We start from the raw sequence: 27,189 nt of genomic DNA on the forward strand, positions 1-27,189 counted from the left end.
CGAGTACTGTGTATCCTGCCGTGCCTGCACGCGCTCTGGTTGCTTCGACTATGAAAAACCAGAGAAATAATGCCTGCGAGCGGTATTTATAGACCTAAGCCACGCCCGTTTCGGCGGGACGTGACGCAGAGGGCGCGAAGCGCCCTCATTGGGTCTGACGTCACTCTAGGTCTCGCTCGATAGGCTTAAGCAGTTGCCAGCAGACCAGCCAATAGGCGCGCGAGCTGCCTCGCCTATGTCTGTATGCTGCCGCAACGCGTTTTACATTAATACAAAATTAAAGGATAATTTTTTTGGCTTCAGTATTCTCGTGGAAAAGGATTTTCCCCTAGCGTATTCTACGCAGTACTCGTTCCTCTCTCTAGAGAGAACCGAGGTTACGTTAGTAACCGAGTACGTTTTCCTAACTTGCTGGTGTTTTTCCTATTTGCATGTTTTCTTCTGTTGCAGGATGTTGAAGTCTCTTGCCTTTTGCAGCACGTTTTTGTATTTGGTTGTGTTGAGTATTTGCCGCATGTGTGTTGTCAAACTGATGAAGATGTTTTCTTAATTTGCTGGTGTTTTTTCCTGTTTGCATGTTTTCTTCTGTTTCAATGCATTGAGATCTCTCGGCCACCGTATTTTGGTTTGTTTCTGTATTTCATTATTTAAGCATGCCACATACACTTTTTTTTTTAAATTGCATAATTGCATTATTTTTGTAACATTTTAATTTAGTGCTCTGTCTTTTTATTATTCTTGTATTATGACTATTTGTGACCCTGGACCTCTTATGGGTAATTGTTTTTTTTATTTTTTTTTTTATGGTTTGTTAGGACAAGACAATATTTGGCCGAGATACAACTATTTGAAAATCTGGAATCTGAGGGTGCAGAAAAATCAAAATATTGAAAAAAAAGTCGCCTTTAAAGTTGTCCATTTCTATTGGCGATTTTGCTGCATCCACTCACAAAAATATTTTTTATATATATTTAAGGTGGGAAATTTACAAAATATCTTCATGGAACATGATCTTTACTTAATATCCTAATGATTTTTGGCATAAAAGAAAAATCGATAATTTTGACCCATACTTTTTGGGTCATTTGACCCAGCCAATGTTGGCTATTGCCACAAATATACCCATGCGACTCGAGACTGGTTTTGTGATCCAGGGTCACATTTGTTGCTTTTGTTTCGTCTTACTCTAGTATTGGTTTATCTTGTCTTTTTTCAATTGTTTTTATTTTTCCATTTATCTGGCTGAAATTTTCTTCCCCTCTCAATAAAATGCTGTACTTTGCATTTGTGTAGTGTCATTATTTTATTATTCCTTGCACAATATATAAGTATTACACAGGTATAATTTCTGGTTCAGTTTTGGGGACTCTGGTATAATATTGGCCCCGTTATGGCTATTTTCTGGAGCTTCTGGATAAGTTGTGGCTGAGTTCTGGGGTAAATGAGGTGGCAGTTTGGCTTTTGTCTGGCTGACATCTGGGGATTACGGTGTTGTTTTGGGCCAGTTCTGGATAATATCTGGGTACATTGTAAAACTCTGGGTGAGTTTTGGTCTGCTTCTGGCATTGATCTGGTTGACTTTCGGCAAACAGCACTTGGGCCAACCTTGGACCGTAATTCCATGAGGTATGTGGGCCAAAATCTCAGCCGAAATTTAGCCAGATCCGGCCCAAAGCCAATTTGCTATCCGGGCAGACATAAGAGTTAAAGAAATCCAGTCCCTTCCTTTGGTTTGATGCTGTTGTTATTCCAAGACTCCAGAGTGTATTGTCACCAACCTCCACATCCCAGCAGTGTGTTCCTGAGTTAAAGCCCTCAGATCCCAGGACACATGCACACCTGTCAAACCTCTCTGGATTATCAGGAAGTGTTTTATCTCCATCACTGAACGACACACTGGTCAGATCAGCAGAGAGTGTGAGACGACAATGTGTTGTGTTTGGATCCAGAGTCAACGGAGCTGCAAAGAGAATAACATCAGATTACAGGATATGATGTATTAGAAATGTAAATGTAAAACATTTTCCTTTGTTGAAAGAGATCATAAATCATGCTATCATAACAATGGTCTCTTGTTTAAGTATTCTAAAGTGAAAAACATGATAACAACCTAATATTGACTGAAGTCATTGTAAGCTTTTAAGGCTTTTGTAAGGTTTTGGATAGTAATGAATCAAGTGTTACTACATCTTTCTAAAGGAACTACTAATTATTTGGATCAGTATTCTAAAGTGAAGATCATGGGAACACACTAGTAATGAATTAAGTGTTACCAAATCTATTGGAAGGAATTGATATTCAAAATCTTACAAAAATCTCAAAAGCTTACAATGACTTCAGTCAATAGGTTGTTATCATGTTTTTTACTTTAGAATACTGATCCAAATAATTAGTAGTTCCTTTAGAATGATGTAGTAATACTTGAGTCATTACTAGTGGGTTACCATTACCTTTTATTATAAATTATGCATTATTCATGTTAATTATGAACCTGTAGATAGTAGTTCTCTGGGAGGAATGAAAAAATAGTATTTGAGCGCTATTACTTACTTATTTGTTAATCAGAGTTTCTTGTTAGTTAATAGTAGTTACTAGAATGTTAATAATACATTACTCGTTTGTTCCTGTGTAATTATTCATTAATGAAGGAACAGTATTCTAAAGTGTTACCGACTTTTCACTATGAGTTCGCTGTATGATCTGATGATTTTCTGAAATGCAGTTCAGATTCACTTAGAAATGCAAGTGATTATCAAATATATTTCTATCAAATGTTGATGTTGTGTGTGTTTATATGTGAACTATCTTCTGCACTGGTGTCAAATCTGCTGAGACTCACTGTGTTGGACAGTTTCCAGCATCTTCTTCCAGACTCTGAACGGCAGGTTACCCAGATAACGCGACACATGAATCAAAGCTCCAGAACTCATCCGTGGATCCGGCTGTGAGATCTGGACTCTGAGGAACATTCAGGAGTCAGAACTGCAGTGAATTTGAGTTCAGATCCACTGAGAGAAGAGATACGAGCAGCTCACTCACCTTTCCATTGAGGCCTTAAAGTTCTGGAAAATATAGAGTTTGAAAACATTTTAATATCTTATCAAACACTCTCAGTGCCAATGAGTCTCTCTATACAAGTTTAGAAGAATGAAGCCAGATTGATTTGTCACCTTTAGAAACGAGACGTCATTGTCTTTCATCATCTCCTCCATGTCTCTGATTGTGTGTGAAAGAGCTGAGATGTGTGTGTTCATCTCCTCCAGCTTCTCCTTCATCCTCTGCTTCTTCTGCTCCTCTTCCTCTCTCAGTGCAGTGATTGTAGCTTCTTCTTCGTCTCTGAGAAACTGATGAAGCTTCTCAAACTCTTCTTTAATCTGACGCTCTGTGTGCTCAGCTTGAGACTGAAATCACATTCACTTCAGTCAGCGCTGTATGAACACACACTCCACTAATGTCAATAATAAACTCTGTGTGTGAATGTTGAGTATTTAACTCTTTACATCCCCACCTTGATGCGTTCAATTGTTTTATCACACTTTTTCTTCATTTCTTCTCCATGTTTGAGCTTGTTTTGTAAGGACGTCAGTGCTGTATTAAATTCCTCCTAATAATAATAATAATAATAATACATTTTATTTCAAGCGCCTTATCAGGACACCCAAGGACACTGTACAAAGCAGATAAAAACATTTAAAAAGTCAAGTAAGTTTAAACCGCGGCAAGACAACAATGAGCTGATATGAGTCAGGCGGAATATGACTGTCTGAACAAAAAAGTTTTGAGTTTGGATTTGAAGAGGTGAAATGAGTCCATGGTACGGAGGTCAGGAGGTAGGGAATTCCAGAGATGGGGAGCAGAGCGACTAAACGCCCTGCTCCCCATTGTGACAAGACGGGCAGGGGGAACGGAAAGCTGGCAGGTATGGGAGGAACGGAGTGAACGGGTCGGGATGTTTAAATGGAGGAGATCTGAGATGTATGGAGGAGCCATGTTATGAACTGCTTTGAAAGTGATGAGAATTATTTTAAAGATGATCCTCTGTTTGATGGGAAGCCAGTGAAGTTGTTGCAGGATGGGAGTGATATGATAAGAGATGGGGGTCCGAGTAATCAAGCGTGCAGCAGAGTTCTGGAGGAGCTGCAGCTTCTGGAGCGACTTATTGGGGAGACCAAACAGGAGTGAGTTGCAATAATCTATCCGAGATGTGACGAGACTGTGAACCAGGATGGCGGTGGTTTGGGGAGTGAGAGAGGGACGGAGACGGGAGATGTTGCGCAGGTGGAAGTAGGCAGACCGGGTGATGCTATTAATGTGAGACTGGAAAGATAGTGTGCTATCGAGGATGACACCCAGACTCTTAACCTGATGTGAGGGAAGGACAATTGAGTTATCAATGGCAATGGAAACTTTATTGGCTTTGGAGAGAGTATGAGGTGTGCCTACCAGGAGGACTTCGGTTTTGGAACTGTTCAGTTTGAGAAAGTTGGATGAGAACCAAGAGTGGATTTCTTGGAGACAGAGGGTGAGGGAGGTTGGTGGGAGTAAGGAAGAAGGTTTAGTAGAGAGGTAGAGCTGGGTGTCGTCCGCGTAGCAATGGAATTTAATGTTGTGTTTACGGAGGATGTGACCAAGAGGGAGGATGTAGATGATAAAAAGGAGAGGCCCCAATACAGAGCCTTGGGGCACTCCAGCAGAGACGGGGAAGGTGACGGATTTCTGGGATTTGAATTGTATGAACTGTGTGCGATGAGAAATGTATGAAGTAAACCAGGCTAAGGGAATGTGGGTGATACCAATGGATGATAGTCGACTGAGGAGGGTAGGATGAGAAATGGTATCAAAAGCTGCTGTGAGGTCCAGAAGAATGAGAATTGAAAGTAGTCCAGAATCTGAAGCCATGAGAAGGTCATCAGTAATTTTAAGGAGTGCGGTTTCGGTGCTATGAAGTGGACGGAAACCGGATTGGAACTGCTCGTAGATGCTATTGGACATGAGGTGATTATGGAGTTGAAAAGCGACAGATTTTTCCAAAATTTTGGATATGAAGGGTAAGTTGGATATGGGACGAAGATTGTTGAAATTGGTGGGGTCCAGGCCAGGTTTTTTAAGAATGGGTGTGACCGAGGCAGTTTTGAGTGAAGGGGGAACTGAACCGGATCTTAGGGAGGAGTGGATAATCTCAGTGATGAGAGGGGCAAGTGAAGAGCAGCAGGATTTAACCAGGGTGGAGGGGAGTGGGTCGAGCTGACACGTGGAGGGTTTAGATTTATGAATAATATCTGAAATGGCTTGAACGGAGGGAAGGTCGAAACTGGAAAAAGTAGTTATTGGGGATGGATAAGGGGTGTTGAGGTTGCCTCCAGAAACTGCAGCTCCAGATGAAGTCAGGTGTTTATGGATATCCGTGATCTTAGAGACAAAGAAGGACATAAGTTTATTGCAGAAGTCCTGGGATTGCATATGGTAGGGAAGAGAGTCAGGAGGTTTTGAAATTGAGGTGAGAAGGGAAAAGAGGGTTTTAGAATTGTTATGATTAGAGTGGATTAAATGAGAGTAGTAGGCAGATTTAGCTGAGGAGAGGGAGTCCTTATACAGATTAACATGGTCCTTGTACATATTGTTGTGAATGGTAAGTCCAGTTCTATTGGCAAGGCGTTCCAGCTGACGGCCCTGAGATTTCAGAAGGCGTAGGGCGGGAGTGAACCAGGGTGCTGATCGGGTGAAGGAAACTGATCTGGATCTCATAGGAGCATGGGTGTCCAGGAGAGTGTGAAGATTTTTGTTGTAGTAAGAAACTACTTCATCAGGTGAACAACAGGCAGATATACTGGGAAAATTATTGATATCAGATGCAAAGGTGGCAGTGTTAATGTCCTTAATATTCCGGAAGTAGATGGTGCGAGGGATGGTCATTTTAGATAGCGGGAGGGTGATGTTAAAAGTAATGAGCATGTGGTCAGAAAAAGCAACGGAGTGAGTTTTACAGCCAGAGGGGGTGACGCCAGAACAACAGACTAAATCCAGTATGTGCCCTTTACAATGAGTTGAAGAGTCAATATATTGATTCAGACCAAAGCTTTCCAGGCAGGATGAAAAGTCTCTGGAGAGCAGAGAACTGATATTATCCATATGAATGTTGAAGTCACCCAGGATGATTAAGTTATGGGAGAGGGTTGAAAGATGGGTGAGAAGCTGAGAAAAGTCATTCAGAAAATCCTTGTTATATTTTGGGGGACGGTAAACAGTGACCACAACTGTGGGAGAGGGTCCAGGCAACAATGAAGCAGAATACTCAAAGGATGAAAATAGAGGAGAAGCAGGAATCGGCACTACTTTCCAGGTCTCGCGATGAAACAGTGCAAGACCTCCGCCACGTCCGGAAGCACGGGGCTGGCAATTGTAAACAAACCCCGGCGGGGCAGACTCGTTAAGAGGAATAAAATCGTTAGTCAGTTGCCAGGTCTCTGTCAGACATAAAAAATCAAGATTATAATCCATAAGGACATCTCTGATTAGAGGACCCTTGTTATTGAGAGAGCGGATGTTCAAGAGACCGAAATTGACGGTGGCAAAGCTACTTTTGCAGGCAGAGTTAGTCACTTTGGGCAGGCTAGCCAGGCTACTGTGATTAGCTCCCCGGCTAGCGTTACGAGAGCGGCGGCGTGTGGTAAGCCAAGTTGGGATGGAGGAATAAGAGTTCTTGTAAAAGCGCTTACCGCGCGATCCACGGTGGATGTATCTCCGGTTTGGCTGGAAGAAGATGTCCGAAGGAATGGAGCAATCAAGTAGAGGCTGGAGGACATCGACATGGCGTCGGAGCTTCAAAAGCTCAGCAACAGAGTACTGGAACAGAGCATCGGCTTGCAGGTGGGCAAGAGACACCAGAAGCCAGCCGAGCACGAACCAGAAACTTGACCGGAGAATCCACGTCATCCTGCACGGGAGAGAGGCTTGGGGGCCGGAGATCCTCAGGTATGCATCAGCGGTGAAGATGTTAGAACGCAGTCGGGATCACAGAAGAGCGATACTCCAACAGTTACTGGTCATAAGCAGCAACAAATGTTGTACAGACGATGTAATGATTCAATTTAGTCAGATTGAAACACTGTCTGTCTGAAAATTCGCAGGTATTGTCAAAGTTTATGCCAAAGTTCTACCGGTGAGTAGCGGCGACAGTCACGCTCAGCGTTCACTCACTCGAACTGTCTGAAACAACTGTCGAACAGGTTAAGATGAAAATCTGTGAAATTTATGCAGCTCTAAGAGGTTTAAACATGGTATGTTTGGATGTTTTTATTATTTATATGTTGATAAATCATTCTCAGGAAGCATTTGTGCCTGAAAATGGCAGGAGATATATATTTAACTGTTTAATTGGGAAAAGATGAACATCTATAAATCATGTTTTCACCAAACAAATGTGTTTTTTTCAATGGCCAATTCTTAATTATTATATTCATGCAGTTGTAAATTTGTGGTTGTGCAAATACAAATACAGAAAGTGAAGTATGTTAGTATTAATCACTTTTTGGTGTGTCTTAAATCACATATTATTATTTTAAAAATAATAAACCATGACATTTCCATTTTTTCTAAACATATTTTGTGCAGATGCTGTTAAGATTTGAACATCAGAGGGTCAAAGATTAGAGCAGAACATTATATCAGTAGTAAGTCATAGAGATTTAGTTTGAGTAAAAATGAATATTGGTCTATTGTTTACACAAATAATACTGTCTCTATGTATAACACTTTATTCAGCATATGAAATGAGAGACATTTGTCTTACCTTGTAAGATGAAAGCACTTCACTGATGGGTCTGAATGTGTGATTGGTGTGTTAATCAATAAATAATGAATTCTGTCATAACTCTTGAAGAACTACTACTAATTATCTACCAATTATGGTTCAAGAAAAAATAACTAAGAAGTAACTACTAACGAACAGTCATACAAAACTAACCTCAGATTAGTTTTTATATGTTATATACAGTACTGTGTGTGTCTGTTTTCCTCAGCATAGAATGCCGTTGAGTAAATTCATGTTTGAGGCAATGACTGAGGGAAACTGAAAATATAGGGAACATATTAGTAATTCATAAATAATTATCAAATAATTCTGCAGGAATTACTTAGAACCTGGAACAGTATTCTAAAGTGAGAATATAGGGAACTCATTAGTAATTAATAAATAATTATCAAATAATTATCCAGGAATTAGGCTACTTATAACCTGAAACAGTATTCTAAAGTGAACATATAAGGAAATTAATTGGTAATTAACAAATAATTATTAGATAATTCTTCAGGAATTACTTGAAACCTGGAACAGTATTCTAAAGTGAGAATATAGGGAACTCATTAGTAATTAATAAATAATTATCAAATAATTATACAGGAATTAGGCTACTTATAACCTGGAACCGTATTCTAAAGTGAGAATATAGGGAACTCATTAGTAATTAATACAGAATTACCACATACTTCTGACACAAATCAAACTTACTGTAAAAAACACATTATTAACGGTATTATCTAAACCTTTGTAAAATAGATAAGTTATCATATGATACATTTTGCTAATTAAATAAAAAGTTTGCTTATTTGCAGATCAATATATAGCCTATAAATGTCTGCACTTAAATTTCTTATTAGTGCTGAAGAATGACTAAAACTGGCTAGAAAATAAAATAAAAAACATTGATCAGTGCTTTTTACTTTTCAAGTAATTACCTTTGTACTTTTACTAAGGTAATTTTGAAAATGAATAGGCCAATAGTTTATCATTTTACTGGAGTAATATTTTATTGGGTTATCTGTACTTTTACTCAAGTACTTGATTTGTGTACTTCATCAACCACTCCACTGCTACAATAAAACAGTTTATTGTAGTAACCACTGTGTATGACTGTTCATTAGTAGTTACTTCTTAGTTATTTTTCTTGAACCTTAATTAATAGATAATTAATAATAGTTCTTCAAGAGTTATGACATAATTCATTAATTATTGATAAACTAACTGAAACTTAACACAATCATACAATTCTATTACATACTAATTAGTTAACACATCTTCCTTAGTAGTTAACAGTAGTGACTTAAGTGTTAATAAAGAATTACCTATTAGTTCGTCAATAATTCCTTATTAGTTATGCAGTAAGTAAGATACAGTATTCTAAAGTGTTACCATAACTTTTTTAAGTCAGTTATATAAAAATTGGATTCCAAAAAAATAAGACTGATTGTCCCTTCTAGTGGGTCATATAAGACTGTCACATCCACCAGCTGGAGTGCCCATGATCTCCACTAGGGGGAAACACCTCCCGATTCTTGTGCTGTCTTATCACGGATTACATTTCCCATCTGCCTGGACCCATTATGCTTCCTTACATTCTGCTCTGTCTCAATACCTTGTTAATATTGTCTATATAAGCCCTGTGTGTTCTGTCATTCTTTGCAAAATTTTGGATGTTGTTACTCTGCATTTCTAAGTGTTATTCTGGTTTCATGTGTCTTGTTTTTGTTTTTTTGATTCTCTGCCTGTGTTTTGGATACCCTATTTGCCTGTGTTATCTGTAGTGATGGTGAAGTGAAGCATTATGAACCAGCGAAGCTTTCAACACAATTGTATCAGAAAAAGGTTCATTACTCGAAGCTTTTCAAATCACATTGACGAGGACCTCTGCTGGTGAAAGTGAGGGAAAGTGTGTGTCGCAAAATGTTTCACATCCAAATGCATTCATCTTGGAAGCAAAAATGAATGAATGGATGGATAGATGGATAAATTAATTAATTAATCAATGTATTAAATAGCCTACATGACAACAATCTGTTGCATTGCATACTCATAGTAACTCAAAACAATAAAGATAACATTTTGTATCGTGGATGTGGACATTTTTCCTGTTTGTAAACCAACAAAACTCATGAATAGAGGGAGTAAATAAATGCAGGTGCATGCACACAAAGACACACACTTTCACACGATTATACAGATGAGGCCATTAAGAATCCGCATCACAAGGAAAGGGATTCAGTAGTGTAGTGTATAGTGTAGTGTAGTGTAGTGTAGTGTACAGTAGTGTAGTGTAGTGTAGTGTAGTGTACAGTAGTGTAGTGTAGTGTACAGTAGTGTAGTGTAGTGAAGTGTAGTGTACTGTAGTGTAGTGTAGTGAAGTGTACAGTAGTGTAGTGTAGTGAAGTGTAGTGTACTGTAGTGTAGTGTAGTGTAGTGAAGTGTAGTGTAGTGTAGTGTACTGTAGTGTAGTGTAGTGTAGTGAAGTGAAGTGTAGTGTACTGTAGTGTAGTGTAGTGTAGTGTAGTGAAGTGTAGTGTACTGTAGTGTAGTGTAGTGTACTGTAGTGTAGTGTAGTGTACAGTAGTGTAGTGAAGTGTACAGTAGTGTAGTGTAGTGAAGTGTACAGTAGTGTAGTGTAGTGAAGTGAAGTGTAGTGTACTGTAGTGTACTGTACTGTACTGTAGTGTAGTGAAGTGAAGTGTAGTGTACAGTAGTGAAGTGTAGTGTACTGTAGTGTAGTGTAGTGTAGTGTACAGTAGTGTAGTGTAGTGAAGTGTAGTGTACAGTAGTGTAGTGTAGTGTACAATAGTGTAGTGTAGTGTAGTGAAGTACAGTGTACAGTAGTGTAGTGTAGTGTAGTGAAGTGTAGTGTAGTGTAGTGTAGTGTAGTGTACAGTAGTGTAGTGTAGTGTAGTGTAGTGTACAGTAGTGTAGTGTAGTGAAGTGTAGTGTACAGTAGTGTAGTGTAGTGTAGTGTAGTGTACAGTAGTGTAGTGTAGTGTAGTGAAGTGTAGTGTACAGTAGTGTAGTGTAGTGTACAATAGTGTAGTGTAGTGTAGTGAAGTACAGTGTACAGTAGTGTAGTGAAGTGTAGTGTACAGTAGTGTAGTGTAGTGTAGTGAAGTGTAGTGTACAGTAGTGTAGTGTAGTGTAGTGTACAGGGTAGGGTTGCACCAGCCGTTCGTAAGTTCTTTCTTAAATTGGAACGTAAAGTCCACACTAGAGGCTTAGTAACTACTAGCTAGTTTGTAACTAACTCTGTACTTTATTCCGTTGCACCATTTGTTCGTAAGGCAGAACGTAGGTAGTAGGTCGTAAGCTCTCCGTAAAGTAATTCGTAGTCGCATAATATGACGTTTAGCCTCGGTTATCCAATAGCAGCCTTCAAACACGTGAGCAGATGTTGTGTTGAAATGCTGTGAATTTCAGTTTATCCTTCATTCTTTTGCCTCACGTTACTAACGGTAAAAATAAGTTTCCATTAAATACGATACTTGATCATGAATAGCATAAGTGTTTTTATATGTAACATTCAGAAACTTTATTTGAAATGAAATGAATAAGGATCAATAAATAAATATTGATACAAAAAGCATAAGAAATTACGTTTATTGACTATGGCTGTGTCCAAATTCAGGGTCTACATCCTCCTTAGGATCCTTCCTACCCGGTTGAAGGAGGAGGGGTCCTCCGACGACCGCAAAGCCCGGAAGTCGGTGTTTGTGAATTTGGACAGCCTACCCTTCTTTCACATATTTTCAGAGGAGAAAGGCCGCGAAATTTAAAAATACTACTGTTACTGTGTCACGAAATGTAGTTTTAAGAGTTTTTCAGTCGACAATGTAGTTGTGTAAAGCTCAAATCTGTGGTTTATTTATAAAGAGAGCGCCATTTTAAAAATGTTATCTGACGGTTTCGGAGTTGTGAGATCCAGGGATCACCGGGCGCTCAGCGCTCATGTACCCCGCCGAGAACAGCCTTGCCTCGGCTAGAGCTTCTAGACGTTCGCCGCTGTCAGTTTAGTGAGAATAATTCGTCTTGTGTTTATCTAACAGGCGATCTTTGGTTTCATTAATCTATAATTTGTTCCTTGGCAGATTGTTGTGGCTGAGGGCAAAGTGAAGTTTCATAACTTTATATATTTAGGCTTATTTAACTTTAACGGTGTAGCCTGCTGTATGTTTGACTGAATCGTTTACTTTATTTCTTGACTTGTATAGCTTCTTATACCTTTTAAAAACTGAAATTTAACAAAAAGAGACAGGGTTGCGTCATTTTATTTTATATAGCCTATGTAATAATTTGTTAAAATGTATACATTTACATTATTTATTATTGTTATTATAATAATATACCACTTGCGATTATCAATCTATTATAGTTATGCTGTTAAATTATTTTACTATTCATAGTAACTATTTAACTTATTATTTTTATTGTCTATATTCTGTAATTGATATTTCATATTCTATTGCTATTATTATAGTATTATAAATAAACTATATGCTATTATCAATATATTATTATTATTATTATATTAGTACTTATGATATTATATAATTATACTTTTCATTACTATTTTATTTGCTGTATACTGTTTGTTTATTTTATTGACTAAACTATTTACTATTAGCCTACCTCTCACTTTATCTTATATTTACTATTTGCATTGCACTGTAGTTGTACCATATCATATGTATTACCATAAAGGATCCCACAATAAGAAAACTTTATTTAATTTAATGTGAAAATTAAATTATATCTCAGTATGGGGGTGTTCACAATTCTTATTCAAGAATGAAAAGTTAAATACATGACAAGCCTGAGCTTTGGCCATTCCTTATAAAAAAAAAAAGAAAAAAAAATTCTACCACTGAAAAAATATATTTTTTTGAAAAGCCAGTTTTTAAAAAACTTACATCGAAAAGCATACTCCTCTCCCACTCCACTACCGCTCGCTTCGTCCGCCATTACACAATAGTGTAGTGTAGTGTACAGTAGTGTAGTGTAGTGTACAGTAATGTAGTGTAGTGTACTGTAGTGTAGTGTAGTGTAGTGTACAGTAGTCTAGTGTACTGTAGTGTAGTGTACAGTAGTGTAGTGTACTGTAGTGTAGTGTAGTGTACAGTAGTGTAGTGTACTGTAGTGTAGTGTAATGTACAGTAGTGTAGTGTACAGTAGTGTAATGTAGTGTCGTGTACAGTAGTGTAGTGTACAGTAGTGTAATGTACAGTAGTGTAGTGTACAGTAGTGTGTAGTGAAGTGTAGTGTACAGTAGTGTAGTGTAATGTACAGTAGTGTAGTGTACAGTAGTGGAGTGTAGTGGAGTGTAGTGTACAGTAGTGGAGTGTAGTGTAGTGTACAGTAGTGTAGTGTAGTGAACAGTAGTGTACAGTAGTGTAGTGTAGTGTACAGTTGTGTACAGTAGTGTAGTGTAGTGTACAGTAGTGTAGTGTACAGTAGTGTAGTGCAGTGTACAGTAGTGTAGTGTAGTGTAGTGTAGTGTACAGTACTGTAGTGTACAGTAGTGTAGTGTACAGTAGTGTAGTGTACATTAGTATAGTGTACAGTAGTGTAGTGTAGTGTACAGTAGTGTAGTGTACAGTAGTGTAGTGTACTGTAGTGTAGTGTAGTGAAGTGTAGTGTACAATAGTGTACAATAGTGTAGTGTAGTGTACAGTAGTGTAGTGTAGTGTACAGTAATGTAGTGTAGTGTACTGTAGTGTAGTGTAGTGTAGTGTACAGTAGTCTAGTGTACTGTAGTGTAGTGTACAGTAGTGTAGTGTACTGTAGTGTAGTGTAGTGTACAGTAGTGTAGTGTAATGTACAGTAGTGTAGTGTACAGTAGTGTAGTGTAGTGTCGTGTACAGTAGTGTAGTGTACAGTAGTGTAATGCACAGTAGTGTAGTGTACAGTAGTGTAATGTACAGTAGTGTAGTGTAGTGAAGTGTAGTGTACAGTAGTGTAGTGTAATGTACAGTAGTGTAGTGTACAGTAGTGTAGTGTAGTGGAGTGTAGTGTACAGTAGTGGAGTGTAGTGTAGTGTAGTGTAGTGTACAGTAGTGTAGTGTAATGTACAGTAGTGTAGTGTACAGTAGTGTAGTGTAGTGGAGTGTAGTGTACAGTAGTGGAGTGGAGTGTAGTGTAGTGTAGTGTACAGTAGTGTAGTGTAGTGAACAGTAGTGTACAGTAGTGTAGTGTAGTGTACAGTTGTGTACAGTAGTGTAGTGTAGTGTACAGTAGTGTAGTGTACAGTAGTGTAGTGCAGTGTACAGTAGTGTAGTGTAGTGTACAGTAGTGTAGTGTACAGTACTGTAGTGTACAGTAGTGTAGTGTACAGTAGTGTAGTGTACATTAGTGTAGTGTAGTGTACATTAGTGTAGTGTAGTGTACAGTAGTGTAGTGTACAGTAGTGTAGTGTAGTGTAGTGTAGTGTAGTGTAGTGTAGTGAAGTAGTGAAGTCCTCTGGCACATGAGGTACATCACCAGTAGGGGGCAGTCCTGTTTCTTTCTCAGTTATAGCCTGAACTGAAGACAATAATAGGCAATGGATGTGTTTTGACAGCCTATTGACAGCAAGCGACAGAGCGCATTGTAGCATATGAGCAGGTCATTCATTCGTTGGTTCTGAATGAATGAATCATGGCTCGTTGAATCTAAAACAATGGACATTCCTTATGAAACCCAAAGCTTTTAGCCTCTGAACTCATGTATGTAATTCAAACTCTCTGCAAGCTAACTGACCGGCCTGGTGCCAGCATGGCTGGGTTTAGATGGCTCTCTGACAACTTTTACGGCTACCCCAAGACTTTATAGCACCCTAGACACACTCCAGAACAACACGACACCGCATCTCCCAGCATTGCAAAGCTTAAAAGAATTCCAACCCCCCCGTTCTCTCAGCTAGAGAGATAACAAAACTTTGTATAGACATTACATACACACACAAACGTCCTTTGTATGTAACTCAGACTTGTATTTGACCTTCCTGTATGCATGCATGTTTGGTTAGTTTTGGTTTATAGAAGATATTATAGTTTTGATCTTCTAGTGTTTGGCTCTGAAATGTATTTTTGAAGAATATTTCTCCCAGTGGAATCGCATCCCGTAACCCGATCTCACGACAGGTCATAAAGTTTATGACCACCAAGCTTCAGCAGCTCATCCAGTTCCTCTGCAAGAGACATTCCGACACACACATTAACGCACACACATACACGAACTTTGAACATTAAACTTAGAATATAAGCATGTCATATTTCATATACTCCTGTGTGTTTCCCAGTTTATATTCACTTCGTGTATGACGTTTGTTTGAAGAAACGAACTTTAAAATGCTTGTAATATACATATCTTATGTAACTTAGTATTCCTATTATCTTCATATGACGTGTGTGATATCTTTGAAATTCTCGCAATCTAACGGAGTCGAATTCCGATAGCAGAATGCAGTAATGTACAATGTTTTACACTTTTCATATTTCTGGAAGCCGAACGGCTCAAATCGCATCTCCTTATGACTCATTCAAGTGGGCGTGTCTAACAAGACAAAGAAAAATCTTCCCGCCTGTAGATGTGCACAAAACAAAGTAGTCGTTTGGTAACTTTTATGACGAACCACTTTAATGTCTTCATACATCAAGTCTTCCTGCAACTAACTCGACTCCTCCCCCTCACCCCGTCCTCCTAATATCCTACTCCCGTACATCTATGAATAGGTGCGACACAAACATATTCTACATCTTTCTTCTTCTCCTTTTTTTTTTTTTTTTAACTTTCAAACAAGTGCAAAATAGAAATAAGCACTAACAACATATAACATATGATTCAGTCACCCGTAGCAGGTGACGGCGGTTTCTTACATAAGTCTTCCCATGAGACTGGACAATATAACTGTTGGGTTGAAGGACATTTCCTGAAACTGTAGCCAGCTTGTCAAACCCACGGGTCGTCTCCATGCGTACCGTCTGCCCGGGCTCCAGAGGCGAAAGGCGTCTGGCACATTTGTCATGGCTTATCTTTCCTTTTTCTCTGAGTGCAAACAAAGCAGCCTGAACATTGGTCTGAACTCTTGGTGTGAGCTGGGATGGTACCATGGGGATCAAGGACCTGGTGCGTCGGGACAGTAGACGTTGCGCCGGAGAAGGCATGCCATCCCTGGGTGTGTTGCGCAAGTTCAGCAAAGCTGCTTGGATGTCAGAACCGTCACGTGCACACTTTTCTAGGAGATGCTTTGCAGATCTGACACCACGTTCCGCCAGACCATTTGACCTAGGGTAATTGGGACTGCTCGTGACATGCTGAAAGTCCCACTGGTGCGCAAAGTTCTTGAAGTCCCTGCTTGAAAATGATGTTGCATTGTCAGTCATCAACTGGTAGGGGATCCCATGTACAGCAAATTGCCTTTTCAATAGCCTGATCACAGCATTACTGGAAAGGTTCGGAAGAATATCATACTCCCACCAACCAGAGAACGAGTCCACTACAACCAGGTAGGTCTTCCCTGACCACTCGAATATGTCAGCTGCCGTGATGGACCATGGACTGTCTGGTATCTGGTGAAGTTGCAAAGGTTCTCTCATCTGATGCTGCTTTAGAGCATTGCACGGAGCACATCTGGAGACCTCCCTTTCAATATCACTGTATATTGTAGGCCAGAACATGGTCTCGCGTGCCCGTCGCTTGGTGGACTGTGTGCCAGGATGACCTTGGTGAAGCTGTATGAGGTAGTGTTTCTGGAGCGAGTGGGGGATTACATACCTCTGACCACGAAGAATCAAACCATCATCCATGGTCAGTTCATCCCTCATAGCATAGAACGGGCGGATGTCATGTGGAACTTCCTTATATGAGTCAGGCCAGCCAGTGAGAATTGTGTCTGCGAGTCGTTTGCAGACAGCATCTGCCTGTGTGTTTTGCCTAAGTTCTTCAATCCTTCTAGATGACAACACCCCTTCCAGAGCTAGCACGTCATAGTCCTCGATGGTTTCAGGACTGTCAGTGGTGGGGAGGTGTGCGCGTGATAGTGCATCTGCAACATACAGTTCACGGCCTCGTTTATAAATCACAATCAGATGATAACGCTGAAGTTTGAGCATCATTCGCTGGATGCGCACTGACACTGTGTGCAGGGGCTTTCTCAGAATGGTTATGAGGGGTTGATGATCCGTCTCCACAGTCACTGGCCGGCCATAGATATAATCATGGAATTTTACACAGGCAAAGACTAGTCCCAAGAGTTCTTTCTCAATCTGTGCATAGCGCACTTTAGTGTCTGTGAGAGATCTCGATGCAAATGCAATAGGCCTGCCATCCTGAAGACAGACTGCTCCGAGACCATGCTGGGAGGCATCAGCAGATAATGTCACCGGCTTGTGCACATCAAAATACTGTAGGACAGGTGGACTTGTCAGTTGTTCTTTAAGTGTGTCTACAGCAGCAGCATGTTGTTCAGTCCAACACCATTGTGCATCTTGGCGCAGGAGCTGACGAAGGGGAGCCGTTATCTCGCTGTACCGATGGATGAATTTTGTCTAACACACATTTGAGGCGTTTGTCGTGTTCTTCAACAGAAGAGCCCCAGATCAAGATGTCATCCACGACTATTTCGCACGGCTGGCCTGAAAAGAGCTGTTCCATGCATCTCTGAAAAACTTCACTTCCAGTTGATATCCCATAAGGCATTCGTAGAAATCTGTACCTCCCGAACGGGGTCATGAAAGTTGTGAGTTTCGATGATTCCTCGTCTAGAGGGATCTGCCAAAATCCACACCTTGTGTCCAGAATGCTGAAAATCTTTGCCTGTGGCATATCAGCGATTACTTGCTCTACAGTCTTTAACGGGTGATAAGGCCTCAGGAGAGCCTTATTAAGATGTACAGGGTCTATGCATATGCGTACCGAACCATCCTTTTTTACAGCAGCTGCCATGGCAGACACCCAAAGAGTAGCCTCCTCCACTGGCACAATAATGCCCATTTTTGTCATTTTTTCCAGCTCTTGCGCAACTTTGTCTTTCATGGCCAGCGGGATCCTTCTGGGGGCACACACAGTCGGATGCACCGACTCATCCAGGCGCATGTGATATATAACTGGGAGCTTGCCAACAGTGTCAGTACGAAACAAGTCCTCATACTCACTCATCTCGGGAGCCTGTTGTTGTACAGCATGTACTTCTGGGCTAAGTTGTATGAGATTTAACCTCATGCTGTCTGGTAAGCCTAGCAGGCTCTTAACATTTCTATCCACTATGTGAAATTGTAATTTTCCCCCTGAAAGAACTAGGGTGACAGTGCCCAGTGTCTGAATTGTGTGACCACCGTAAGCTATCAGGTTCACTCTGTGTGACTGATCAATTTGGGCATTGGGGTCAATGTACAGTAGTGTGGATAAAGACATAACATTGCATTTAGCCCCAGTGTCTATTTTCAGCTTAATCTGCTTGTTACAAGTCGTTGTGAGAGAGGTGAATATTTCTCCTTTGTTTGCAAACAGATCCACACTTTCACAGTGAAAATCATCTTGGTGGAGTTCACTTTCCACTTCATTTACTCTGTGTAGGTTTTTATCACTAGGAGGAGCCATTCTCCCACCTGTGTATTGAGGCTTTGATCTGCAACACTTGGCAAAGTGGTTCCATTTGTTGCATGAGTTACAGCGTTTATTAAAAGCCGGGCATTTGTTGCGCTCAAAATCATGCTCACCCCCACAATTGTTACATCGCCGTTTGTTGTGCTGCACTGCAAACACTTCAGCCTCCCTTTTAAGCTCCTTGGTACCCCTTTCCGAACGCTCAAACAGCATACATATTCTAATTGCTGATTGCAATGTCAAATCTTTTTCCCTTAACAGTTGAGAACGAACTGCATCATTATGGATGCCGCAGACAATTCGGTCACGTACTAGTTCATCAGTTAGCACTCCAAAGTACAAATTTTTTTGCCAACAGTCTTAATGTGGCCACATAAGACTGAATTCCTTCATCAGGTTTTTGTACTGTGATATTGAAAGCATGTCTGTCCATTATCACGTTCCGTTCTGGCAGGCATATCTCATCAAATTTTTTTATTAACACATCAGGATCCTCTTTGTCCTCACCCTCTTGAAAGTGGAATGATTCATATTTATCTAGTGCATCTGAACCGGCACAATTGAGGAGAGTGTAAGCTTGCACCTTTTTTGATTTGTCCGACAGTCCTGCTTTGCTGTACACGTCCCATTCCCTCTTGAATTTCAGCCAGTTGTTCGCGATGTCGTCATCAAATACGAGCGGTTCTATGCGCTGGAGAATTTGAGCCATGATTTCTCAGCAATCCCACTTCTGTCACCATGTAGATGTGCACAAAACAAAGTAGTCGTTTGGTAACTTTTATGACGAACAACTTTAATGTCTTCATACATCAAGTCTTCCTGCAACTAACTCGACTCCTCCCCCTCACCCCGTCCTCCTAATATCCTACTCCCGTACATCTATGAATAGATGCGACACTAACATATTCTACACCGCCCGAGATGCTCTAAGATGATTGGTCCGCGTACGCAGAATAGGCGTGAACCCATCTTCTCCATAAGAGACTGACACCGAAGTTTCTCGGAGAGCACTTTTTTCTGTGAGAGGGTTTCAAGATCCATGGCTCCTTCGGGAGCTTTTCTCCGTTTCTCTTTTATTTTTCTTTAAGTATTTTCTTTATTTTCGTCTTCTGACTTTTCCTACGTTCAGTGAAATGAACAGCCGGCAACTTCAACTTTAAAGAGACTTCCCACGACCGCGCTCTTAAGGAAACACACGCACGCTGCTCCACACGCACGCTGCTCTTAAGGACACGAGCACGACTCTGCGTTCTTCAGCAACAAAGAGAACCACATGCAAGTAATATATGCTATGAAATTTAAATGCTGCTTAAGGTTGTCTATTCCCTTTTTCAATGTGATGTGATTCCTTGTTGTCTTTCAAAAGGTTCCGGTCTGTGATTTAGTCTACTGTGATCATTTCAGATGATCTCTTTCCTTCCTCTCTCATCCTCACTCACTCTTTCATCCTCTCTCTCTCTCATCTGTTATCCGTTTGTCTTATTTTGTTTTACTGTTTGTTTTGTTATGCGCCTATTTACTCTGTGTGAATCATAGTTATGTATTCATTAGTTCAATTATTAAATTCCATATATTCCTGATTGTCTCTGTTTTAAATGCTCATATAACCAAGTCAATGAGATGTTTCGATCTTAAGCTACAAAGCTTTACGATTTGCTAAGTTTATAAGGACAGGAGAATAGTTTTATGGCCAGAACTATAATTCCTGAAATTATAAGCAGTGATAACTTTATTGAGAAGTTGATAAGTTAATCTTACGGCCGTTTGCGGGACAAACCACTGTTTGATAATTACATTAATTTCCATTAAGGGTTATCTCATATAATGATCTGAAATAGACTATTGATATCTGAATGAGGAATTATAATTCGTTGTGATTGATTATTCATATATACAATCGATCTATTTTCAGTTTCGATAATTTAATGTAACTGTAATATGCAATATATATATTAATCATATTCCTGATTAATTTTTTAAATTCCCTACATATAATTATTAATGTTAATGTACTACCCAGTGCGGTTACATCATAAACCACATTTTATATTGCATTGTATATTGTTTATGTACAGCTCAAATAGAAATAAAATATTAATGATTCAGTTATTAATGGGTTTTACATGCTTGTCATGGGTGTTTGAGCATTACTGTAGCGCTTATATTGTGTTAAGTTAATAGGATTATTTAACCCTCTGGAGTCTGGGGTGTTTTTGGGGTCCTTGAGATGTTCTGACATGCCCTGACATTTGTGCTTTTTTCAGTTGCTTATAAACATATCAGTGGCACAAAAAAATTACAACAGGACTACCATAATATGTGAGCCACGTGTATGTACATGTTTTCATTTTTGAGATAATGATGTTTATGCATGGTTATTGAAAAAACTAAAAATGAAAGTTTCTTAAATAAGGCCACAAAACACATACTAAATATGTGTCAATAAGACTTTTGACTAATTGATGTCCTTCCCTAGAGTTTTTTCTTCAAAATGATGTGAAAATCATCCTGTCTTATCATTCACATAAAACGATACATTGATTTAAGTTTTGCGAAACACTTTTAGTTTGGAAAGCCAATATGCGGATGGGGCGTAAACGATCATGCATATTTAGTAGTTCACACCTGATTAGACAATGCCCCTGCATACTTAATGAGCCATTCATTCAGGTGTGTCACCTATAACCCCCTTGGGTCGACGGTATCGCCGGCGATACCAGCTCGCTTTTTTTCAGTTCAGTTCAAAAGAAATTAATTTTGCTCTGTGGACTTTGATATTACAAGCAAGTTTCATACATCTGTAACCGGGTGGTAAATGCCTTTAAAGTTTGTTTTTCTCCCTTATGTTAAAGTCTTTTATTTAATTATTATTTTCCATGTTTAAATATAAAAACAGACTACCTGTATTTCTTTGGAGTCATCAGCGGGTGGCGCTTTGTGTGTTGCGCACGAAAACGCGTTTGCGCTCTTGCCTCACGGCATCCGTAGTATATTTTGTTGGTGAGATGTACAGCGGGCAGTGCAAGAGAGACGCACATTCTCAAGATGTTGTCGACAATTTGAGTCATCCATGGGTAAATACAATGTTTTGCAAATATATTGTTGTTTAATACCATCTGTGGATGTATATTTTGTGTTGATTCGGAGAACTGTCATGTTTGGGAAGTTACGTTGTGTAAAATGTCCACGATGATATGACGTCACTCCATGCGGTCTAGGCCATGTTATTTGGCGTTATGCCAAATGTGATATACTTCATCTTTTCCATTTGTTTCAGGTGTTTTTCATGTAATTATAATTTAATGTGATTATTTTCAGTGTGCACCATAGTGTTGGAGATTTCAGCCCTTCGTGAAGTGAAAGTGTTGGTGTGTAAAAGCTCACATTATTATGTGAGTGTTATTTTCTCTAATTTCTCTCAAGTGATAAATAAGTGGGTAATATAAAAATGTACTTATGTTGTTTTGTTTTCTTTGAACAGTATTCCCACTGCCGTATTGTAAAGGTTTAGAATTGTTGCATTTCCCTCTTATTTTAGATTTTATTTTAGCATTGTAAAATGGTTGTATATTGCCGTGGTTAAGAGAGAGAGTATTGTATTCGTTATACACCAGTGGACTGTGATACTCAAGCATACCGTGTATCACAGAGAATATTGCACCCTGAGTAATGAAGAGCAGTGAGGTGGTTTAAATTTTATCACCAGCTCTGAGAACCTGTTATTGAATTTTGTTTATTTTATTTTATGTTTCTTTGTGATCATTTAAACCAAATTATTCCTTGTCAATTAAATTGATACACAACATTGGAAAATAAGTCATTTTTCTTTATTTTCACATCACATGAATAAACTTAAAGTAAATAGAACCCCCCTTATGTGTTCCTGGTGGTAAATCTAAATCCCCGGTCACACATTTTGGTACCAGGAGTGGGGTTGTTTATTCGATCTGGTTAGTTTTTTTATCAAGCAGTATAGTTGGGTTAGGCAATACGGCAGTGGTGAATATTTTTCAGAGGCTGCGGACATCTGGAGTGTGGAGGATCGCGGTTGCGGACGAGATGGCCAGAGCTGGAATGATCGTGTTTCCAGTGTGTTTCCAGGTGTGACGGCTGCTGAGGAGACTGGTCCAGCTCGATGGGGTTCCTGTTGTCGACGTGTTAGCCCCCAGGATCTCACGGCCGCATCCAGAAACTGTGCACCAGCACGAGGGGGTGTTCGAGCTACTAAAGAGGACAGCAAAAGCTGAAGTTTGCGCCAGAAACATTTATCTTGAACGGGGTTGAGTTAATTCTTACTCTTCATACTTGTGTCAAAAAATGTCTGACTCTGAAGAAATGCCGGAAGAGGAGATGCACGTCCCTGTCGTAGGGGCGGTCGGAAATGACGTTATAGAGCAGTTAAAGGGTCAGATTCAAGAGTTAAGTGACTGGAGGAACGATACTCTGGCCAGTAGGGCTGTTGGGGGAGGTAATTCGACCCGCTCCTACATTTATGTTCCTCGTGAACGCCAGGTTCAACCTTTTAGCGGGGAGTATAACAAAGATGGACGGTCTGTAGAGGAGTTTATTGAGGAAGTGGAAAGGGTCCTACGGGCCAGAGACCAGACACAAGATGAACAGCTTGACTTTATCATCTCTCTTTTGAGAGGGCCTGCACTGGAAGAGGTGCGGTTATGTGTTGGAAACCAGTCCAGACAGGCCAGTGATTTGTTTACTTTCCTGCGGGAGGCGTTTGGGGAACGGCGTAGCGGGACTCAATTGTTGCAAACGTTTTACAACCGCAAACAATTGGATGGGGAAGATCTGCGAAATTACTCTCATGCGCTCTCGCGCCTTTTAAGCTCTGCAGCAAAGCAATCCCCAGGTGGCTTGGCAAACGAGGAGGGAATTTTGCGTGATCAGTTTGTGGAGGGTGTGCGAGATGCTGCGTTAAGGCGAGAGCTGCGTAAACTAATTAGAGATAAGCCCCACTTGACCCTGCTTGAGGTTCGCAACGAGGCTGTTCTTTGGTCCATGGAGGAAAGCAGGCCGACCAGAGTAGCAAATAGTCGACCAGTCCATTCAGAATTGCTTGGTCAACCGGGTGATACTTCTGTCGGGTCAGAGAAACAAACTTCTACTCTGTTGAATGATATTTTACAGGTGATTTCCCGGCAGGACAAGCGAATAAGTGAGCAAGAGCAGACTATTTCCGAGCTCACCAAGGCAGTCAAGGAGTTGACTGTGCAGCGTTCAGTGTCTGTTCCGCAGAATTATGTACCCGTATCTAAGCCGCCTCCCAGGTTTACAGAAGAGGGAGAACCTATCTGTTTCAGATGCAACGGGGTTGGGCATATTGCTAGACATTGCACCTTGAGACGGGGTGGGAGACCCAAGAGTGCTGGCAGGACAACTGAAGGGCAAGAAAAACAAGGTCCTTCTGTTGCAGGCTGTCAGGCAGCACAAGGGGTAGTATCTGGTTCACCACCTATGGGAACTAGTCGGGACAGGTTCTTTGAACGGGCTGTTGGAACGTGCCCGATGGTGGACTTGAAAATCAAGGGTGTGCCAGTGTCATGCTTGTTAGACACTGGTAGTCAGGTCAGTACTATTACTGAGGGGTTCTTCCGAGAGCATCTATTTGGGGATGATCGTGATGTGTTGTCTACCTCAGGTTGGCTAAAGATCACAGCAGCCAACGGTTTAGACATTCCCTATTTGGGTTACATGGAGCTGGATGTGGAAGTGATGGGGATGGCCCTGCCTGAATGTGGTTTCTTGGTCGTTAAAGAAACGCCTAGTCCGTCGTCGGTGGCCGTGCTCATCGGAATGAACATCATCAGTAAGTGCCGACAGATTGTTCATGCTGAGTTTGACACCACGCTGGGTGGTAGGCTGGATTCGGACTGGAGGGCAGTTTTCCAGCAGGCACAATCAGTTGAGTTAGTTGAGCGAGTTTCATTTGCAAGGGTTGTGGGTAAGACTCCTGCTCATGTGCCTGCTTGGTCGGCAGCTACTGTCCTGATTAAGGGGATGGAAACCAGTAAAAAGGATGGTTCAGCGTGGTTGGTAGAACCAGCAAATATGGTCTTACCAGGAGGTTTAGTTGTAGTACCTACCTTGATTACATCAGAGTTACCCGTGTGTCCAGTGAGAGTACTTAACTTGTCTCAGGAAGATCTTTGGCTTCAGCCTAGGGCCCGTCTCGGTATGTTGTCTCCAGTCGATGGTTATAGTGTGGGTTCGTCCTGTGAAGTGAGGTTCCAGCGAATTTCCGCAGACACAGAACAGGTCACTATGGGTGAAGGTCATGGTTCTGAGCCTTACGCCCAGTCAGTCTTAGATCACATTGACATGGGAGGCACACTTGAACAGCAGGTTCAGTTGAAAGCTGTGCTGGGCAAGTATTCAAGCGTGTTTGCCCTGGAGGATGATGATTTGGGTTATACAGATAAGGTTCAGCATGAGATACATCTGACTGATGACGTACCAGTGAATCAGCCATACCGGCGAATTCCACCAAATCAGTACCAGGAGGTCAGAGAGCACATCACCAAGTTGCTGAAAAAGGGTGTAATTCAGGAGAGTGGGAGTGCTTACGCCTCGCCTGTGGTACTTGTGCGCAAAACTGATGGGTCGCTACGGTTGTGCGTAGATTATCGAAAGCTCAACGCCAAGACGAGGCGTGACGCATTTCCACTACCCAGAATTGATGAGAGCTTCGATGCCCTCAGGGGAGCGAAGTTCTTTTCAACAGTAGACTTGGCTTCTGGGTATCATCAGATTGCGGTGAGTGACCGGGATAGGGCCAAGACGGCGTTCACCACACCTTTTGGTTTATTTGAGTACCGGAGAATGCCGTTTGGGGTCTGCAATGGACCATCTACCTTTCAGCGGCTCATGCAGTCTGTTATGAGCGATCTAATCTTTCAGGTGTTGATTGTATACCTGGATGACATTTTGCTGTTTTCACAGACCTTTGAGGAACACCTGGAAAGACTAGAGATGGTGCTGAAACGGTTGTCAGACACCGGTTTAAAAGTCAAGTTGGGGAAGTGCCGTTTTCTCCAAGACTCTGTGCGATTTCTTGGCCACCAGGTCTCGGCACAAGGGATTTCTCCTGACCCAGACAAGGTTGTTGCAGTCAGTAATTGGAAGACCCCAGAAACGGTCAAGGAGCTGAGGTCATTTTTAGGGTTCTGCAGCTATTATAGGAAGTTTATTGAGGGCTTCTCGAAGATAGCTGGACCCTTACATGATCTGGTAAATGTATGTTTGCGTGAAGGCAGGTGTGCAAAGAGTGGTCGTCACTTTAGGTCTGGTTGGTCTAATGAGTGTGATCATGCATTCAGTCAGTTGAAGTGGAAGTTAACAACGGCACCTGTGCTTGGTTTTGCAGACTTCACTTGCCCTTTCATACTCGAGACTGATGCGAGCCAGAATGGCTTAGGGGCCATTCTTTACCAGATGCAGGATGACAAGAAGCGGGTCATTGCATACGCAAGCAGGAGGTTGCGTAACGCAGAGAGAAACGATCGCAATTACAGTAGCATGAAGCTCGAGCTACTGGCCCTTAAGTGGGCTGTAGTCGAGAAGTTTCGTGGCTATTTACTTGGGTCTTGGTTTGAGGTGATTACAGATAACAATCCGCTTTGTCACTTGCAAACTGCGAAGTTAGGAGCGATCGAGCAGAGATGGGTAGCTCAGCTGTCTGTCTTCAACTTTGAGGTGAAATACAGGCCAGGAAAGAGTAACGCAGCAGCTGATGCTTTGTCTAGGCAGGAGTTTGCAGGGGAGCCTGAAACTGATCCTGACGTTGATTGGGATGAGTGTGTAGCGATTTGCAGTGTTTTTAGTCGAGGTACAGCCTTGGAACCTGAACTCGCTCTGAAGGGACTTGAGTGCTGTAGGTTAAGGCAAATCCGTGTGTTGGAGGCTGGAGAAGCGGTCAGTAGTCTTCAAGGTAACACTCATACGCTTCCCGGTTACACTAGGGAACAGCTGATTGAGTTTCAGAAAAGCGACCCTGTTCTGGGGGAATTTAGAGAGTTTTGGGACAGGAAAAAGAGACCAGTTCATCTGGAAAGAAAGTCTCTGTCCAGGTCTGTGAAATGCCTTCTGAAGCAGTGGAGCCTCATAAGAGAACGAAATGGGTTGCTGTATCGAGTGGTAGACGGCCCTTCTGAGGAGTGCTTCTGGCAACTGTTGTTGCCGGGTTGTTTGAGGAACAGGGTGCTGCAGACCGTGCACAACGATATGGGGCACCAGGGTATTGAGCGGACCTTGGGGTTGTTGAAGCAGAGATGTTTTTGGTCGGGTATGTATGAGGATGTGGAGGAATGGGTAAAGAAGTGCCAGCGTTGTATCCTTACCAAGATGCCTCAGCCCAAAGTCCGTGCCCCTATGAGAGCATTCTTGGCTTCCAGACCCCTGGAAGTGATTGCGGTGGACTTTACAGTCCTAGAGCCTGCCTCTGATGGGCGTGAAAATGTTTTGGTCGTTACCGACGTTTTCACAAAGTTCACACAGGCGTTTCCCACTAGAGACCAAAAGGCGGATACCACAGCAAAAACCTTGTTGAAAGAGTGGTTTATGAAGTACGGAGTTCCTGAGAGGTTGCACTCCGACCAAGGTCGTAATTTCGAGAGCGAGGTAATTGCTGAGCTGTGCAGACTCTATGGTGTAAAGAAGACCCGAACCACTCCTTATAGGCCGCAGGGAAATGCCCAGTGTGAACGGTACAACCGAACACTTCACAATCTGCTACGTACATTACCACCAGAACGTAAACGGCGTTGGCCTGAGTACTTGCCAGAGTTAGT

The 27,189-nt window shown here is 41.2% G+C and overlaps 1 protein-coding gene across 1 annotated transcript in view; it reads right to left on the reverse strand.

Moving 5' to 3' along the window:
• Window positions 1–1,643: 1,643 nt before the first annotated feature.
• LOC308700501 (nuclear factor 7, brain-like) overlaps window positions 1,644–27,189 on the reverse strand; it is a gene marked incomplete at both ends in the record, with an annotated part of 251,973 nt that continues 226,427 nt past the window's right edge. Inside the window, 5 exons of the mRNA XM_081382133.1 lie at window positions 1,644–1,960; window positions 2,840–2,958; window positions 3,040–3,062; window positions 3,171–3,401; window positions 3,509–3,604. Coding sequence (XP_081238259.1) covers window positions 1,644–1,960; window positions 2,840–2,958; window positions 3,040–3,062; window positions 3,171–3,401; window positions 3,509–3,604 — 786 coding nt within the window. The remainder of the gene's footprint in view (window positions 1,961–2,839; window positions 2,959–3,039; window positions 3,063–3,170; window positions 3,402–3,508; window positions 3,605–27,189) is intronic.

The sequence above is a fragment of the Scardinius erythrophthalmus genome (genome assembly GCF_964197995.2).
Source record: "Scardinius erythrophthalmus genome assembly, chromosome: 13".
NCBI classification, from domain to species: domain Eukaryota; kingdom Metazoa; phylum Chordata; class Actinopteri; order Cypriniformes; family Leuciscidae; genus Scardinius; species Scardinius erythrophthalmus.